This window comes from Nerophis ophidion, linkage group LG28, assembly GCF_033978795.1.
Source record: "Nerophis ophidion isolate RoL-2023_Sa linkage group LG28, RoL_Noph_v1.0, whole genome shotgun sequence".
In the NCBI taxonomy this organism is placed as follows: Eukaryota; Metazoa; Chordata; class Actinopteri; order Syngnathiformes; family Syngnathidae; genus Nerophis; species Nerophis ophidion.
This window is the reverse complement of record NC_084638.1, coordinates 15681548-15700993: the sequence shown is the minus strand read 5'-3', so window position 1 is coordinate 15700993 and position 19446 is coordinate 15681548. Positions and strand designations below refer to the sequence as shown.

The 19446-nt window shown below is 41.0% G+C and overlaps 2 protein-coding genes and 1 non-coding gene across 5 annotated transcripts in view; 1 reads left to right on the top strand and 2 right to left on the bottom strand.

The window, feature by feature from the left end:
* LOC133544919 (major histocompatibility complex class I-related gene protein-like) overlaps positions 1–4499 on the bottom strand; it is a 56957-nt gene extending 52458 nt beyond the window's left edge. The window contains exon 1 of the mRNA XM_061890164.1: positions 4034–4499. Within this exon, the coding sequence (XP_061746148.1) occupies positions 4034–4499 (466 nt within the window). The remainder of the gene's footprint in view (positions 1–4033) is intronic.
* trnah-gug (transfer RNA histidin (anticodon GUG)) lies at positions 2463–2534 on the top strand. Its single transcript has one exon. It is a non-coding gene; the product is annotated as a tRNA-His (tRNA).
* A 2977-nt stretch (positions 4500–7476) lies between the features above and the next one.
* LOC133545337 (gastrula zinc finger protein XlCGF57.1-like) lies at positions 7477–19439 on the bottom strand. Of its 3 annotated transcripts, XM_061890819.1 has the most exons (5): positions 19308–19439; positions 16488–16710; positions 13609–13747; positions 13360–13413; positions 12623–13260 (listed from the first exon to the last, which is right to left on the bottom strand). In XM_061890819.1, the coding sequence occupies exons 2-5, from the start codon at positions 16708–16710 to the stop codon at positions 13023–13025; spliced, it is 654 nt and encodes a 217-aa protein (XP_061746803.1). In that variant the 5' UTR covers positions 19308–19439; the 3' UTR covers positions 12623–13022. The 3 variants fall into 3 exon arrangements, with proteins under 3 accessions (XP_061746802.1, XP_061746803.1, XP_061746804.1); XM_061890820.1 differs by lacking the exon at positions 13360–13413; XM_061890818.1 differs by lacking the exons at positions 12623–13260; positions 13360–13413; positions 13609–13747 and adding an exon at positions 7477–11981.
* Positions 19440–19446: the final 7 nt, after the last annotated feature.

The following is a 19446-nucleotide window of genomic DNA, read 5'->3' as shown; positions in this document are numbered from 1 at the left end:
CATTGGATGACTTTGCCCTTTAAAACGGAAGAGCCGAGCTAACTTGTCCCTTTATCAGGATTCTTTGGCTGTCTTGTGGTAGTTGACTTCTGGACCATAACCCACCAAAAACAGCCCAACAGAGGACTTCACAAATGACGGTAAAATACTCGTTTTGCTTTTGGTTGATTGGTAATTCTAATATATTTTGGAATTGAGAGTTGTTGCCGTCTTGCGCAGGAGTTCAGCTAAGTATTATTGAGTGTGTGTGTAACATGTTTAAAGAATGTTTGTAGAGTAAGTTTGCACATAGTAATACACCAACACACACACGGTTAGGGAAAAAAAAAAAGTATCCAACCAAGGTGAAATTCTAACTAAATGCAATAAGACCTAAACGGTAGGCCGGCATGCTCGAAACCCACCTGTCTTATAGAGACAGGAATCCATGGAGGCCAAGGTCCTAGCGATAATGGTTTTGAATGGATGTCCTCATGATGTCAGACATTATTTTTTTTCTGTTTTGAATGACATCACATAAAAATATAACAGCTAATTCTTTAATGTAGATTTGAACCAGCTCCCTTAGGATTTCAGCATGAGCAACTACAGTCTCCCGCTCTACCAACTGAGCTTTAAAATGGTTTTGTGAGACCCACACTTCAATTCAATTTATTACAATTTAGATAACTTTTGTACGGATCTGCACACATGTAATTATTTGTCATAATGGAAGCATCAGCTCAAATAAGTTATTCAAATTAAATACAGGATACAGGACTGCTGCAGAGGGGCAAAAGGGACGCCTTTGCAGAAATGTAAATAAGTTAAACATGGCCCCCTGAACACAAACTTCAACCCTGGACCCTCAGATTAGAAGTCTGAAGCGTTGCTGACTGAGCTACCCAGGCTCTTTCTAATGCTTTTTTTGCTGAACATCTGAGAGAATAACTATATTGACAAACTCAAATGAAAGTGAAATAATTAGGATGTTCAAGCAGGGAAATGTCAAAGCTCATGCTCACCAATTGCTTAAACACAAACCTCATTATTGACAGTTAAGCCAGTTTTACATTGTCATCAACAAAGAAGGTTTCAACCAAAAAAGAAGCTCCTCTCCCGAAGTTGCCAACTCTAAGCTAGATTTAAGTTGGGTGCTTCCCAGAATTTTGCCAAAAGCATTAAACTGAATTTTTTTAGAGACCCTGAAATGCTCAGGCATGGAGCGGAGGACATTATTTTTTAGTTCAAGGGATTCAAGTACCTGTTCTGACCAATACGAGGCTCAGTGATGTCCATGGAAAGGACTTCTTCCAGCCCTCAAAAGGTACCAGGTTAGACCTTGGTTCCATTTGAAAAAGTGAACCCAAGACGAATTTGTAAATCTCAAATAGCTCTGTTGGGAGAGCGTCAGACTGAAGAGTTGAAGGACCTTGGTTCTACCGGGTTTCAGCACAACTCTGTGTTCTCTTTAACCAATTGTTTTTACTAATACGCCTCCTGTGGCTCTTACACTACTGAAATGGTGTCCCTGACCTGCCAACCTTGCTATTGTAATCCTAACATCAGTTGTCACACACCTTTCCATCCATCTTCAACCGCTTTTCCGGAATCGGGTTGCTGGGAACACACCTTTCACTCATTTTTAATTTAGACACGTTACGTTGTTTAATGGTGTATTGTCCCTTAAGCCAATGTTTGGTCTTAAACTGACCCTTACATTACTTTAAACTGAGAGTAATAAAGCTGGGCTCTGTGTGACGTGAAGGTGCATCCAACACACCTACAGCAAAAGATTTACCACAAGTGTTTCATACAGGTACACTGTCTAATAATTGGAGTTTCTGGTAATGATTTTAAACCTTCACAGTGTGAATACAAACTTTTTTGTTCCGCCGCCGCCCACACTTTTCCTAAACCTTTCACCGGGCTGAGTTCATCTTTCCGTGGCCAATCACATAACTGGATCCGTTTTTTCAAACACCTATCAAATCCAATTCCACCTTTTTTCTGCCCAATCACAGCACAAAAGTTAGTTTTTTATCATCTCTTGTGTACTGTAGAAGCTTGTTCTTCCATTATTACATGTTATTACAAATGTCTGCAACTCTGTCCAATGTTCGATTAGATTTTAATCAAGTGAATTCCTATAGGATAAACTACCAGCTGGACCTTCAATATCTCACTTTGTAGAGCGAAGGACTGTAGTTGCTGATGCTGACATCCTTAGGTTGCTGGTCCAATTCTAGCTCCAAGGAATCTTTCACCATTTTTTTGTGATGTCATTGAAAAAAGAATCATCATAACGTCCGACATCCTAAATTTGTTCGATGAGACAGAAATTTCCCCAGAACATTAGGTATTAGCACACTGAATGAGATTTTCTTACATGATGTCGTTCAAACAGAATGTTGCTTGAACAAATCATTTAACATTAGACATCAGGAGAGCAAAGAATTTATCAATCAGAGCAGGTTGCTACAGCCGTGATCGTATAGTGGTCAGTACTCTGTGTTGTGGCCGCAGCAACCCCGGTTCGAATCCGGGTCACGGCACTTTACCCTTTCTTCAAACTGCCTTTTTTTATGATGATTTTTGAAAAATAGGTATCTTGTTCCCTATGGTAAGTAGTTGAACAAGATGTGAAACCAATTCATGGTAGTAAAACATTCTTCAGAAACATTGCGCTTAATATTTTAGGGACCCTAATATGCTCAGTCATGGAGCGTAAGTCATTGTTTTTGAGCTTCCGGGATAATAGTTCTGCTGACCAATACTAGGCTCTGAGACCCGATGGAAAGGCCTCCTTCCAGACCTTAAAAGTCAACAACAGGCAGACTTTGGTTACATTCGAAAAAGTGAACCCAAAAGTAATTTGAATGGCTGGAATAGCTCAGTTGGGAGAGTGTCAGACTAAATCTCTGAATGTCCCTAGTATGACCCAGGGTTTCAGCACATCCTGTGTTCTTCTTAACCAGTTGTTTTTACTGTTAAGCCTTCTGTGGCTCTCACAATACAAAACTGGTCTCTCTGCAGTCTGGACATCTGGATTTACAATCATCCCTCAGAACCGCTGGCACGGCTTGTCAGCCATGTGATTGCACTTAACTTTCTTCTGGACCTTTACTTCCCAGATTCATACAGCTGTTATGGTTCCTATTTTGTATCAACCTCAAGACACAATAAATTATTTTGATTCTTTATTGTTTGTCTGAACAAACTTTCAAATAACCCTGCCAAGGAAGGGCAGCAAGGTAGACAAAAGCATGTTAGATTTTAGATTAAGATTTAGATTTATTGGTACCCGTTGGGGAAATTCATTTTCACTGGCGTACATTTAAACAATAGACTTTACACGTTGCGAACAAAAATAACAAAGACAACATGACCAACACATTTACAGGCTTGTCAGACAGGTCGGCTTGGCCTGCTGTTTAGGGAGGCTAAAGCTGCAAGGTTAAGGCTTTTCCTGAGGCGGGCCCTCTGGAATTTGATAGTTCTGTACCTGCGCCCTAATGGTAGTGGGATGATGTATTAGTGTAGTGGGTGAGTCATACTGTGTTTACCAGTCGAATGATGGACCTCTGGTTTGGATCTGAGATGTTGGGTGTGGGTGGGCCAAAGATTTTAGCTGCTATGTTTGTAATGCGTGTGATTTGGTTCGGTTGGTTACAGAAAGCATAGTGAATAAACATGTGGAACAGTAAAGAAGGATGTCAACAATGCTTTGGTACAGTAATAACAGGAGGTGAGATGCAATGTATAGTCCTTTAAGTTTGCCGGTGGCTGACAGTCTTTGTTGACTTTTTTTTTTGAATGTCTGAGGTGTGTTGATCAAAGGTGAGTTTATTGTCCAAGGTTACGCCCAGGTATTTAAACGTGTCAACTGTTTTAACTGTTTGTGTGTTCATGATGATGGGGTGCTGAGGTGAAGGGGGGGGGGGGGGGGGGGGGGGGGTTGAACCACATTTCTTCTGATTTATTGACATTGATATCCAGATAACTGGCTGTGCATGACTCTGTGAAATGTTTGCCTGAGTTATGATAGTCCAACCAACTGCTTGCAGTCGGTTGGTGAGGAAGTTGTGGGTGAGGTGGATCAGCTGAGGGGGGATGTTGAGATGGTGTAGTTTCTGGATCAGTAGATGCTTCTGTAGGGAGTTGAAGGCGGAGCTGAAGTCCACAAAGAGGATCCTGGCAAAGTTGCCTAGAAAGTCCAGATGCTGGAGGAGGAGATGCAGCAGGCAGGCCACAGCATCCTTTGTACCCCTCCTGGTCCTGTAGGCAAATTGGAGGGGGTCCAGGTGTGGGGTGACAACTGGAAAGATGATATGGAGCAGCAGTTTCTCCAGGCACTTCATAATTATGGATGTGAGGGCTATGACGCGGTAATGGTTGAGTTCTGCGGGTCTGGATTTATTCGGTACTGGGATGACGGTTGCAGTTTGCCAAAATGTGGGTATTGTTGCAGTCTGGTAGCATTGACAGAAGAGAAAGTGTAGGATAGGGGAGAGCTCCATGGCACAGGCCCTGATCACACTGGCTATAATGCCATAATGCCCTAGTGCCTTGCCTGGCTTGCAGCGGCTCAGCTGGGTCCATACCTCCTCCTCGGTGAAGAAGGCCTGTTACTCGGGGTCTGGTGGTGGGAGGGCTCTCAGCAGGTCCTGGCACTCTGGTGAAAAGTCCAAATCATCAAAACGGGTAAAACATGTGTTCAGGTCTTTAGAGAGGGTTTCTGGGTCACTGACAGTGCATGATGATTTTGGTCCGCATCTTGTCAGGGTTTTCACCTACTGAAAGGCCTGCTTGGTGTTCATGCTGCTGAATTCAGTTTCCAGTTTGTTTTTGTACTTCAGTTTTGCTCTATGTACCTCGTTTTTTAAATTCCTATTTGTTGCCTTGAAGCTGGGCCAGTCGTGTTGCCTGAAGGATTTATGTTTTTCTCTCAGGCTCTGTTTTAATTGTGGGGTAATCCAAGGTTTGAAGTTGGGATCGATATTCATTGTTTTGGTTGGTTTTGTGAAGCTGATGCGAAATTTGATGTTGTCTGTAATGACAGAGATTCTGCCATTCAGACTAACCATCAAAAATGGCCCAGTCAGTACAAGCTAAGGAGCATTGGAGTTGAGTGGTGGCATCCTCCATCCACTGGGGGGCACTGCTGCAGTGTGGTTTGTGGGGCTTTAGTTCCTGTTTGTATGACGGAAGTGAACAGATGACGTTGTGGTCAGCGGCTCCGAGCGGAATGTGTGAACAGGCACGGAAGTAAATGAGTCGAGTGACCATCTTCAGAGAATGTGCCGGACATTTTAACACAACTTTGCCTCCTCTCCAGCGCCATTAGAACAAAACGATATTAGATGACTTCGCCCTTTAAAACAGAAGAGCCGAGCTAACTTTTCCCGTTACTGATTCTTTGGCTGTCTTGCAGTAGTTGACTCCTGGACCAGAACCACAATCTGCCATTTGCATGCAATTAGGGGTTTGGGGAAAAAAATCTATTCGAATACGAATCGAATCAAAAACGTTGTGCGATTCAGAATCGATTCTCATTTAAAAAAAAATATTTTTATTTTTTATCAATCCAACAAACCACTATACAACAATACCATAACAATGCAATCCAATTCCAAAACCAAACCTGACCCAGCAACACTCAGAACTGCAATATACAGAGCAATTGGGATGGCGTGGCGCAGCGGAAGAGTGGCCGTGCGCAACCCGAGCGTTCCTGGTTCAATCCCCACCTAGTACCAACCTCGTCACGTCCGTTGTGTCCTGAGCAATACACTTCACCCTTGCTCCTGATGGGTGCTGGTTAGCGCCTTGCATGGCAGCTCCCTCTGTGAATGTGTGTGTGAATGGGTAAATGTGGAAGTAGTGTCAAAGCGCTTTGAGTACCTTGAAGGTAGAAACGCGCTATACAAGTACAACCCATTTATCATTTAATTGAGGAGACACAAACACGACACAGAACAAACCAAAAGTAGTGAAACAAAAATGAATACTATTAACAACAGTATCAATATTAGTTATAATTTCAACATAGCAGTGATTAAAAATCCCTCATTGACATTATCATTAGACATTTATAAAAAATAAAAAAAAGAACAATAGTGTCACAGGGGCTTACACTTGCATCGCATCTCATAAGCTTGACAACACACGGAGTCCAATGTTTTCACAAAGATAAAATAAGTCGTATTTTTGGTTCGTTTAATAGTTCAAACAAATGTACATTATTGCAATCAGTTGATAAAACATTCATTCATTCAACATTGTCCTTTACATTTATAAAAGCTTTTTTTTTTTATCTACTACTCTGCTAGCATGTCAGCAGACTGGGGTAGATCTCGCTGAAATCCGAGGTATTGAATGAATACAGAATCGTTTTGAATCGGAAAAATATCGTTTTTTAATTGAGAATCGCGTTGAATCCAAAAAATCGATATATTATCGAATTGTGACCCCAAGAATCGATATTGAATCGAATCGTGGGACACCCAAAGATTTGCAGCTCAGTAAAATATTCTTAAATGGCATGGCCTCATTTTGGTATATTTTTAATTGAAAAATAGATGTTCAAGATGACTTTATAAAAGATTTGGTGAAAACTGACATGGTCAATGTTGTCAGACCCCTTTGTAAGTTCGAGCTTTAAAAACGTATCAGTCAATTATCATTAAATCATAATATTGATCCAAGAATCAGAGTTGGTATCACTTGAACACTTGATCAAAGCAGACGTTGTCTAGAGTCACTCCTAAATCTTGTTAAGAAATGTTATCATCCTGTCAAAAAGTAAGGAAATCAGTTTGGACCTTAGTTTTAAGATAGATGTTTACTTTTAGGGGAACAAATGTACTGCCATGTTTTAGTCCATCTAATGTACTGAAGAAGCTGATGCTTCCGTTATTCCAAATAATTACAAATGTGTGCAAATCTGTACAAGTTATCTTAATTTTCATACATTGAATTGCTAAAGAGTTAAATATACAGCAGACTCTTTGATAACTCAGTTGTTAGAGCAAAGGACAGTAGTTGCTTAGGTCAATGGTTCAAATCTGGCTCGATGGATCACCCATTATGTTTGTATGTGATTTCATTCAAAAAAGAATCAAAATACTATCTGACATCCTGAGGACGTCTGTCCAAAACCATTACCGCTCTGACTTTGCCCTCAATCAGGTATGCTAATGTCCACTTTAACACCACCACAACAGCTGTATGAATCTATGAAGTGAAGGGAGAGGTCCAGAAAAAAATTTTAGGCCACTCTCATGGCTGACAAGCCGTGCCAACATGAAGCCTGCTTGGATAAGGAGCGAAACGTCGTCTAAGACAGACTGAACAATCCAGTTGCGATCCATTTCATGACCTGAGAATACAATGACCTGGATGAATGAGGACGTCCATTTACTTTATTTGTTTGATGAGACCGAAATGTCCCCGAACATTAAGTATTAGCACACTGAATGATATTATCTTCCATGATGTTGTTCAAACAGAATGTCACTTTAATAGATTGTTTAACATTAGACATCAAAGAAGCAAACACATTATAAATCAGGCTGGTTTGTCACAGCCGTGATCGTATAGTGGTTAATACTTTGTGTTTTGGCCGCAGCAACCCAGGGCCGAATCAGGGTCAAGGCATTTCTTTTCTTTCTTCGGATTGCCTTTTTGATTTATGATGATTTTTGAAAAAAGAGCTATCTTGTTCCCTCTGGTAAGTGGTGAGACTGGTTTTGCACCCTGTGAGAATGTGCTTGAGAGTGGCTGGCATGGAACAAAGGGCACACACCGGTTCTTCGCTGAACCACTGGTGAAGATTAACTGATGTTGGAAGGATGTCATATGTCTCTTTGATGACCAAGCTCAACTGCCTCACTTCCATGGCCCTCATGTCCTTTACAGCTGATTTTCCTCCTCTCCACACTGTCCCATCTCGTCCACTGACCCTGTTTGCCCAGAGACACTGCTTTGGCCCAGCTTGCAGCCTCCTCCTGGCGGCGTACGTGGTCCATCACCATCTTTCTCCGTTCTGGTTTCTCCGTTCTGGTGCTGTGGCCTTACTCCAAGCTGGGCGGGTAGCTGTTAGCCCAAAGCCTCCTCTTCCTTGCTGTACATAGCCCACAATGTCAGCATGTCTGAGGTCTGTTGTTGCGGCCTCCACGGCTTTGGCTGGTCTCCATTTGCGCCCTGTCACCAAGGGCGGTGCATTGTTGCTCCCTACTAAGTCTCTGGATTCATTCAGTGTCATCTGGAGTCTAGTTTTTTGCACACTCGAACTCCTCTGTGAGACTGGTGAGGGGCAGCTTGATGACACCCTCTCTGTAGAAGCCTACGGTGGTAAGGCATTAGGGGTGTGGGAAAAATTGATTCGAAATTGAATCGAATCAAATACGTCGTGCGATTCAGAATCGATTCTAATTTTTTAAAAAAACAATTTTTTGTATTCATTTTTTTTTTAATCAAACCAACAAACCACTACACAGCAATACCATAACAATGCAATCCAATTACAAAACCAAACCTGGCCCAGCAACACTCAGATCTGCAATAAACAGAGCAATTGAGAGGAGACACAAACACGACACAGAACAAACCAAAAGTAGTGAAACAAAAATGAATATTATCAACAACAGTATCAATATTAGTTATAATTTCAGCATAGCAGTGATTAAAATTCCCTCATTGACAATATAATTAGACATTTATAAAAAATAAAAATAAAGAACAATAATGTCAAAGTGGCTTACACTTGCATCGCATCTCATAAGCTTGACAACACATGTTTTCACAAAGATAAAATAAGTCATATTTTTGATTCGTTTAATAGTTAAAACAAATTTACATTATTGCAATCAGTTGATAAAAGATTGTCCTTTACGATTATAAAAGCTTTTTAAAATAAATCTACTACTCTGCTTGCATGTCAGCAGACTGGGGTAAATCCTGCTGAAATCCTATGTATTGAATGAATATAGAATCGTTTTGAAAAAAATCGATATATTATCGAATCGTGACCCCAAGAATCGATATTGAATCGAATCATGGGACACCCAAGGATTCGCAGCCCTATAAGGCATCGTGGAACTCTGAGACATTTTTTGATGTTACTTGTGACTCCTCTTTCCAATTTCTCCACGGTTGAGATTGGGACCTCATAACCTGCGAGGGGCCACAGTATCCTCGGGAGGGGTTCGAACTGCAGGCACTAGGCCTTTAAGGCCTACTGAAATAAGATTTTCTTATTTAAACGGGGATAGCAGGTCCATTCTATGTGTCATACTTGATCATTTTGCGATATTTCCATATTTTTGCTGAAAGGATTTAGTAGAGAACATCCACGATAAAGTTTGCAACTTTCGGTGTTAAGAGAAAAGCCCTGACTCTACCGGAAGTCGGAGACGATGACATCACGAGTGTGGGGGCTCCTCACATATTCACATTGATTTTAAAGGGAGCCTCCAACAAAAAGAGCTATTCGGACCGTGAAAACAACAATTTCCCCATTAATTTGAGCGGGGATGAAAGATTCGTGTTTGATAGCGACGGACTAAAAAAAAAAACAAAAAAAAACAGGGATTGCATTGGGATGGATTCTGATGTTTTTAAACACATTTACCAGGATAATTCTGGGAAATCCCTTATCTTTCTATTGGGTTGCTTGTGTTTTAATGAGTTCTACAGTACCCGATAGTCGGAAGTGTACGTCCACGGGTGTGTTGACGCCAATGTCTCAGGGGGACAACGGCAGCTATGGACGGCACAAGCTCAACTTTTCTCCGGTAAGAATTGACTTTTTAACCACAAATTTCTCACCGAAACCTGCTGGTTGACATTCCGTCGTGATTCATGTACGCTTGACTGCACTCTGATCCATAGTAAAGTTTCACCTCCAGGAATTTTAAACAAGGAATCACCGTGTGTTTGTGTGGCTAAAGGCTAAAGCTTCCCAACTCAATCTTTCTACTGTGACTTTTCCAATATTAATTGAACAAATTGCAAATGATTAAGCAACACAGATCTCCAAAATACTGTGTAATTATGCGGTTAAAGCATACGACTTTTAGCTGTGTGTGTGCAGCGCTCATACTTCCTAAAAACACATGACGTCTTGTGTACACGGCGTTTTCAAGACGAAACTCCCGGGAAATTTAAAATTGCAATTTAGTAAACTAAAAAATCCGTATTGGCATGTGTTGCAATGTTAATATTTCATCATTGATATATAAACTATCAGACTGCGTGGTGGGTAGTAGTGGGTTTCAGTAGGCCTTTAACTTTCCAGGCAGTTGGGTGTTATCGATGGACTGTATGTAGGCCACTGCTGATATGCTTATGCAGTTGTTGCACCTGGTCTTTGTCCTTCAGGCTTGCACCATTCCACCTGCCAAGGTTCTTTACAGTTGTTTTTGGTGGGTTCTGGTGCAGGAGTTAACTACCGCAAGAAAGCCAAATAATCCAGGTATTGGGATAAATTGCTCTGATCTTCCTTTTTAAAGGGCAAAGTAGTCCAATGTTATTTTGTTCTAATGGTGCTGGAGAGAAGACCGAGGTGTCTAAGGATATTCGGCACATTCTCTGAAGATGGTCACTCTACTCATATGTTTATGTCTACCTTGCTGCCCCTCCTTGGCAGGGATATTTGGAAGTATGTAAAGTCAAACAATAAAGAGTGGAAATCATGCCTTGAGGTTAGGGATTAGGGTTATTTCAAATCCTGCAGTTTCATTTGCTGCTGCTGATCTCACCAGCACACTTGTGTTTCTTACACTGCTTCTTATAAGAGAATCTTTCACCACACACACTGCAACTCAACACTTTCTCTCCTGGGTGTGTTGTCATGTGTGCTCTAAGGGTTGATAGGTCACAAAAGCTTCTGTTGCAGATTGAACAGGAATGTGTTTTTTCACCAGTGTGCGTTTTCCTGTGTCTTTTCAAATGTTGAATTTCTGCAAAACCTTTACCACAGACTGAACAGGAACAAGGTTTTTCACCAGTGTGTGTTCTCATGTGCACTTTCAAAGATTCCTTCCTAGGAAAAGAAGAGCCACAGATTGAACAGATAAAAGGTTTTTCACCAGTGTGTATCCTTGTGTGTTTTTTCAAAGTTTGACTGTGTGTAAAACTTTTACCACATATTGAACAGGTAAAAGGCTTTTCTCCAGTGTGTATTGAAATGTGTTCGTTCAACACATTTTTTTGTGTAAAACCTTTACCACAGAATGAACATGAAAAAGGTTTTTCTCCGGTGTGAATCCTCATGTGTACTTTTAAACTCTTACTTATTGTAAAACATTTACCACATTCTGAGCAGGAAAACGTTTTTTCTCCAGTGTGTGTCCTCATGTGCACTTTCAAACTCTGACTGTTAGTAAAACATTTACCACATTCTGAGCAGGAAAACGGTTTTTCTCCAGTGTGTGTTCTAATGTGTATTTTCAGATAAGAACGGGAACGAAAGGATTTGTCACAGTGAGAACATGTGAAGTGAGTGTTGTCAGTGTGACATGTCTTATCATCTTTAGAGTCTTCATCATCAGTGTCAGGAGAGTGTGACGTTGTGTCCTCACTATCTGATAGTGGAGCTAAGAGCTTGTCTGCTTGTGATCCTCCACAGTGGTCTCCATCAGCTTCTGTTGTCATGTGTTGTGTTGAGCTGCTACTTGGAGGCTCCCCCCCTCCCCTCTCCTCACTTTCACCTTTGACTTCTTCATCTTCACTCTTCACGAGGACACCAATCACTGGGAACTTCACCAGTCGTTCAAGATCATCTCCCTCCTGACTGATGTTGTGTTCCATCGCTTCCTCTTTAATGTGGAGGGTCAGTGAGTCTTTCTCTTCTTTTTTACAGGGAAGGGTCTGTGTCAAAGAGGAAAAAGAGACGCTAGAGGGTCTGTGGCACCTGGTCGTCCTCTTAGAAGGATCCTCCTTCACCATCCTGAAGCTACACTCCTGTTTTTCAGGCCGAAGGTGTTCTTCACCGACGTCTGCAGGATACAATATGACAAACATGCTTGAGAAATGTCCAGATTTGCTCAGTCACATGAGGCATTCAGTATATTTACATGTACTTAAAATAATAAGTTATTATATGAATTGGCCTGAAAACAAACACGCTGCTCTTTACAACATTATTCACAGGAAAAGAAGACCACTTTTTACAAGGGGTGGGCAATATGGCCTAAAATCTATATTGCCATAAATTTCCTTTAATCTGAGTGCAGCTGGGATAGGCTCCAGCGCCCCCTGTGATTTTAATGTCATTTAATGAGATTAGGTCGTTTACGGTGTAAATCTGTATTGTTGTCTCTGCTATGACGCCATCTTGTGGTCGAGTTTGCTCACTGCGAGTGCTGTGGGTTGAAAGTGTATTTCTTTTTGCTTCATGCTCGGAATATCCCGATCCAGGTTTTTGCACTTCCGATACCGATGTTTTTACATTTCCGATCCGATACCGATGTTTTTACATTTCCGATCCGATACAAGCCGATACTGGCCTATCCGAGCATGTAATAAAGTTTAAAGTTATTTAGCCTACTTAGATGTCAGATTCATGTTGAAAATGGTTTTAATACTCTTGATAACAACTAGCCAGCTGAATTAGGTGAGTTTGAATAATACACAATGGTTGGTAACAAGAAACTGACTTGTTTATTCAAGGATAAACACAAAATAGACACAATTATACATGACAAACACAAATGGCATCATTGAACAGTGAAAAAGTGAACAGTATAAAGTGGGAATAATGCTGTAAACATTATTAAATAAAGCAAAACACACAAACAACCTGAGTGGGATAACATGTCTATAACTCAGCATCAATACTTGCTCTTGAACAAGTGTAAACTTAAAAAAAACAAAAAACTATCTAAAAACTCCCTTCAATTGTTTGCCTTCCTGACTGCAGTCCCAGCATAATGGGGAGATTCTTTCTAACAAAGACGAGCACCTCAAGATGCTCAGGTGTCAGCCTGCTCCTGTGTTCATCAATGATGAGTGAGGCTGTGCTAAAAAGCCCCTCACTCTCAACACTTGTGCAAGGAGCATTGAGGAACTTGGCTGCTCTCCTCCAGTATCTCGTCAAAGTACCTGCCGAGGCTGCTGGTTGAGCTTCCAGCCTCCATTCCTGGTGTTTGCCTTGCTGTCTCAGCCTTAGCCACACCTTCTCCAGTGGGCATAGTCTTCAGTTCTTGTTCCATTTTCATCACCTCTACCTTTAGTGCCTCCTTTGCCTGATCCAGGTTGGTAGAACTAGTGAAGAACCTTAACATTTGGATAAAATGTAATAAAGATATATCAATTATTTAATATTGATTCAGCCAGTTTTCACATATTAATGTACAATTACAACAAGTAACTCACAAAATAGATCCGAAATGATCAACAGTGACATTCATTTCCTCACCCATCATATAACTGAAGGAGAATAAGAATAATAACAATAATAATAAATAATACTATTGTAATAATAATACATTCCCATCACCTTATATCTATGAAACATTAGGCTACTGAAATACTGACAAAGAAATAAATGCCAGCTGTAGTGTAAAATATTTTCAATATAATACTGAAGCTTATAACATGCTCAAATAATTATAAAGCTCTTACTTGTCTTTGTAGCGTGGATCTAGCATTGTTGCCACGGCATAGAGGGGTTCAGTTTCCACATGGTCAAAACGTGTGTGGATCGCATCGAGAAGGGTGGCCTTCATGGTTTGAATCCCTCGGTGTTCTTCGCTCGCACTGTCTAGAAAGCATGTCGCACCAACTTCGGCTGTCAGCTCTTGGAAGGGTTTAAGAATTGTTGCAGTTTTCTCTAGCAGCGACCATTGGTTGCCTGTTGATGTTGGTGGCAGAGTGCTGTCGCTACAGTATGTTCATTTTTTTCGTTTTGTAGGGTAAAATAGTCCCACAGAGCTGACATTTTTACCGTAACTTTTAATTTACATTGCCGTTTTAACGGTTGGGACACAGACCTGTGGATGTGTTGAAGGTGTGCTAGAAAATGCGGAACGAAGCTTAGGGAGCAGCAGAAGAGTGGAATGTATTATTTAAATCGCTGCGTTGAAAAACCCGGACCGGATTTCTTTTGAAAACTGGATCTGGATCGGCATTTTCCCATGCCTTGCCGATACGCATTTTTTGGCAAATATCGGCGGTCAATCCGATCCAAATATCTCATTGGGACAACCCTACTTATGATGGGCCTTTTTGAGGCACATGGCACTGTACAGTTCATCTAGGGAGGAGAGAGAGCAGCCAGTGATCTTCATGGCACTTTTTATGACCCTCTTAAGTGCATTTCTCTCTGCTCATACCATACACACATGCAGTATGTCAGCACACTCTCTATTGAGCAGCGGTCGAAAGACAAGCAGTTTTTGTGACGGATGGTTCTTTTTGAGGAGTCTCAGAAAGTAAAGTCTCTGCTATGCCTATTTAATGATCACTGAGGCGTTCGCACTCCTCGACAGGTCTTCCTCGATCTGGATGCCCAGGAATCTGAAGTTAGAAACCCTTACCACATAGTCCCCGTTGATGTACAGTGGTTGGATTTTTATCATTTTTTTAGTTCCAGAAGTCCATGATCAGCTCCTTCGTCTTGGTGGTGTTAAGGACCAGGTTGTTTTCCCTGCACCACCCAGTCAGCCGCTCTACTTCATTGCTGTAGCCCAGGGGTCACCAACGCGGTGCCCGTGAGGACCAGATGAGTCGCCCGCTGGCCTGTTCTAAAAATAGCTCAAATAGCAACACTTACCAGTGAGCTGGCTCTATTTTTTAAATTGTATTTATTTACTAGTAAGCTGGTCTCGCTTTGCTCGACATTTTTAAATCTAAGAAAGACAAAACTCAAATAGAATTTGAAAATCCAACAAAATATTTTAAAGACTTGGTCTTCACTTGTTTAAATAAATTCATTTATTTTTTTACATTGCTTCTTATAACTTTCAGAAAGACAATTTTAGGGAAAAAATACAACCTTAAAAATGATTTTAGGATTTTTAAACACATGTACCTTTTTACCTTTTAAATTCCTTCCTCTTCTTTCCTGACAATTTAAATCAATGTTCAAGTAGATTTATTTATTTATTGTAAAGAATAATACATTTTAACTCAATTTTCTTAATTTTAGCTTCTTTTTTTTGACGAAGAATATTTGAGAAATATTTCATTAAATATAATTAATTATTAATAATAACAGAGTTAAAGGTAAATTTAGCAAATTGGCTATTTCTGGCAATTTATTTAAGCGTGTATCAAACTGGTAGCCCTTCACATTAATCAGTACCCAAGAAGTAGCTCTTGCTTTCAAAAAGCTTGTTGACCCCTGCTGTAGGCAGACTCATCCCGCCCAGAAATGAGTCCAACTACTGTGGTGTCGTCTGCAAATTTAAAATTGGTATTGCTGGGATGAGTGTGGAGGGTGTAGAGTAGGGGGCTTAACACGCAGCCCCTGTGGGGAGCCGGTGCTGATGCTGATGGATGCTTAGAGGTGGGAGCCTACTTCCACCCTCTGAGAGCGATTTGTCAGGAAGTCCAGGATCCAGTGGCAGATGGAGGAAGACAGTCCCAGCCCCGTCAGTTTGGGCACCAGTCTGTGGTGGAGGATGGTATTGAACGCAGAGCTAAAATAAAAAAAGGGTAGCCTTTTTGTCCTCAGCAATGATGTGCACCACCTCAGGGTACGCAATTTGTTGACAGCTAATGGAGTCAAGTAACATCTTGAGTGCCGTACTAGTATGTAAACAGCCGTTAGCATTACAAAATTAAACTCCCGTGGAAGGTAGATGGGTCTGCATTTCACAGTAACGTACTCCAGTGAATGGTAACAGTCTTGGTGTTGGTGCACCAGCTGTTGTTGACGTAGATGCATAGCCCCCCTCCTTTGCTCTTACCGGAGTCATTGGTTCTGTCATGCCGACGTGTTGTGCGGCCTGCTAGCTCGATAGCCGTGTCCGGGATGAGCGGGTGAAGCCACGTCTCCGTGATGAGCAGAATGCAGCTGTCCCCGACCATCTTATTTGTCGCAACCTGCAGCTTCAGCTCGTCCAGCTTGTTGCTAAATGAGCATCTTGCCATGTTTTCCTAGCGACATCCTTCGGTTTAAAACTAATTTGACCAACTTCTCGGTGTATGGCCAAAACCTTTGCCGATACAAGTGTGAGGCATGATTTATAATTTAGAACAAACTTTTACCAGCTCAGAAGCGATGCAGCAGCAGCTCAGTAGCTAGTCTACCTCTCTGCGAGCTAGGAGCCGTTTGACTAAAAGTAGTTCCTCGAAGTTGGCTCTTACAATTACAATGCTGCTAAGACTTGACTAATATACAGGTCACTACAAGTAAATGGAGTAATGTTGGTGATTTTAAAGGGGCTTTAAAAGGTACAATAGAGGAATTACCATTACCTATAATGTTAGCTGCGTTGTACTAGCCGTTTTTAACTATTTAACATACATATTGGATGACATCTAAATGTTGCGCTTACTTGGACTGTGATGAAGCTGTGAGGACTCAGGTGGTTTGTCTTCATGCTCTTCAGTCTTCACAGAGACAACAGTCAGTGGAAACTTTGTGAGATCCGCCTCCTCCTGCCCTGGAACAAACGCTTCCTCCTGAGTAACCCAGAGATCCTCCTTTTCTTCTTTAATGTGGGGGGGCTGTGGATCCTCCTGCTGTTGAAGGGGACGTTCTTCTTGACGAGCGTTCATCTGTTGGACGTCCGCAAGACAACACAAACAAACTTCAGCTCAGATGTGTCAAATATTTTTTGTCCATCAAATATAATATTTTCCAAGTGGACTGACACCAATTTGTGGTGATGTTCTTCTACACATGGAATAATCATCAGTTATTGATTATTATGAATTGTGTAATTGATCTTGTTTTCTGCATTAATCATTGATAAAAAATTAACAACTTATATAGAAAACCTCCTGCTGGGAGTTTAATACCGTCATCACTACATGAAGTCAGTCTGCACGTATAAAAGTTTCATTGTGCTGCAGCATCAAGTGACGCCAATTCGCTCCTCCCACTACCAACCTACCAGCCAACCTTAACGTGCACCTCCAAAATAGTCCCACCTCACGTCAACGGTGACCAGGACTACAGAGCTGTGGTCGGTTGGCTTTACTTTTACGCGCAATATCCTCTCCTTGTTCTTCCTTCTGCTAAAGCAACATTTTTAACCCAACAGAAAACAAACAGAAGTGCAGCGAAGCACGTGTAACAAGTGCCAGCGAATGTGGCCGAGCGATAGTAGGTTGGTTGAACCTCACTCACACCTTAGGAAATGTGCCGGCGTGAGAATATATATACCCACTATATTGCCAAAAGTATTTGGCCACCCATCCAAATGATGAGAATCAGGTGTTCTAATCAATTATAAAATCAAGTACTTAGGCATGGAGACTGTTTCTACAAACATTTTGTAAAAGAATGGGCCGCACTCAGTGATTTCCAGCGTGGAACTGTCATAGGATGCCACCTGTGCAACAAATCCAGTCGTGAAATGTCCTCGCTCCTAAATATTCCAAAGTCAACTTTATTACAAGAAAAGTGAAGGGTTTGGGAACAACAGCAACTCGGCCATGAAGTGGTAGGCCACGTAAACGGACAGAGAGGGGTCAGCAGATGCTGAAGCGCATAGTGCAAAGACTTTCTGCACAGTCAGTTGCTACAGAGCTCCAAACTTCATGTGATCATCCAATTAACCCACTTACAGTAGGCAGAGAACTTCACGGAATGGCTTTCCATGGCCGAGTAGCTGCATCTAAGCCATACATCACCTAGTCCAATGCAAAGCGTGGGATGCAGTGGTGTAAAGCATGTCGCCACTGGACTCTAGAGCAGTGGAGATACCTTCTCTGGACTGATGAGTCACACTTTTTTCATCTGGCAATCTGATGGACCAGTTTGGGTTTGGAGGTTGCCAGGAGAACGCTACATTTCCGACGGCATCGTGCCGAGTTTGAAATTTGGTGGGGTAGGAATTATGGTGTGGGGTTAGTTTTTCAGGAGTTGGGCTTTGCCCCTTAGTTCCAGTGAAAGGAACTTTGAATCCTCCAGGATACCAAAACACTTTGGACAATTCCTTGGATATATATATATATCCATAGTGTGTTGGAGCTACTATGGATTAAACTTTCACAGTATCATGTTAGACCCGCTCGACATCCATTGCTGTCGGTCCCCTAGAAGGGGGGGTTGCCCACATTTGAGGTCCTCTCCAAGGTTTTGTCATAGTCATCATTGTCACTGCCGTCCCACTGGGTGTGAATTCTCCCTGCCCACTGGGTGTGAGTTTTCCTTGCCCTTATGTGGGTTCTTCCGAGGATGTCGTAGTCGTAATGGTTTGTACAGTCCTTTGAGACATTTGTGATTTAGGGCTGTATAAATAAACATTGATTGATATATATATATACATATATATATATATATATATATATATATATATATATATATATATATATATATATATATTAGAATATTTGGGTACCTCATGCTTTGATTACAAACAAAATATTGATGCGTGTTCAATTTGTGTACAGTATATTAAAGCCATTTTTAATATTTAACATTTATTTCATTAAATATTTATTTTTGTCTCACTGAATGAGCATTAATTGCTTACAATTGTCCAAATAGTGTATTCGTAATAACAAGCATCAGTTGATTTAATTTCGTTGATATGTCTGCCCGAATGCAGCTGAGGTAGACTCCAGCACCCCCCCCACCCCCCGGCCCTCCCAACCTCAAAAGGGACAAGCGGTAGAAACATGGATGGATGTCATCAAGGTAATAGAAGTGTGTGCAAACAACATCATTTGTATTTAGTGCTAATAAAGTTAGAACCAAAACAAAGCAGACCACTGCAATGTATTTGTAATACATTATATTACACTGTCATAATAATAATAAAAATACATTTAATAATTGGATTTTTATCCTGTAAAGCATCTTTGAGTACACTAAAAAGCCCTATAGCAAATAAAATGTATTATTAGTATTATTGTTATTATAATAACATGTGATTTATTCCAGACTTAAATTACGAGACGTTCGTTCTTTTCTAGTAACAAATATTTAATGACGTTAAGGGTGACTGTAATATTAAGCAAAAAACAGTTAAAGTATTAAATAAGTCAATATAATTCTCATAGTGAACATATAAAATACACTCCTAAAAAAAACACGCTAGCATTTGCTACAAAGGCCTGCTAGCGAGCTAACGCTAGCACGTTAGCTTCGAACAACATATCAGGTAAATAACAGAAATCATATCAAAATATATAATTTATATTACCTCATAAGCCGCGTGTAGAAGAGAGGAGTGGAATATATTCTTACTATTGTTACACCAGCAACTCTTAAATGGGACTTTTTTGTTGGTCTGTGGCTGGGCGAAGGAAGTGTGCACCACTCACTATTGTCCCAGTGAAACA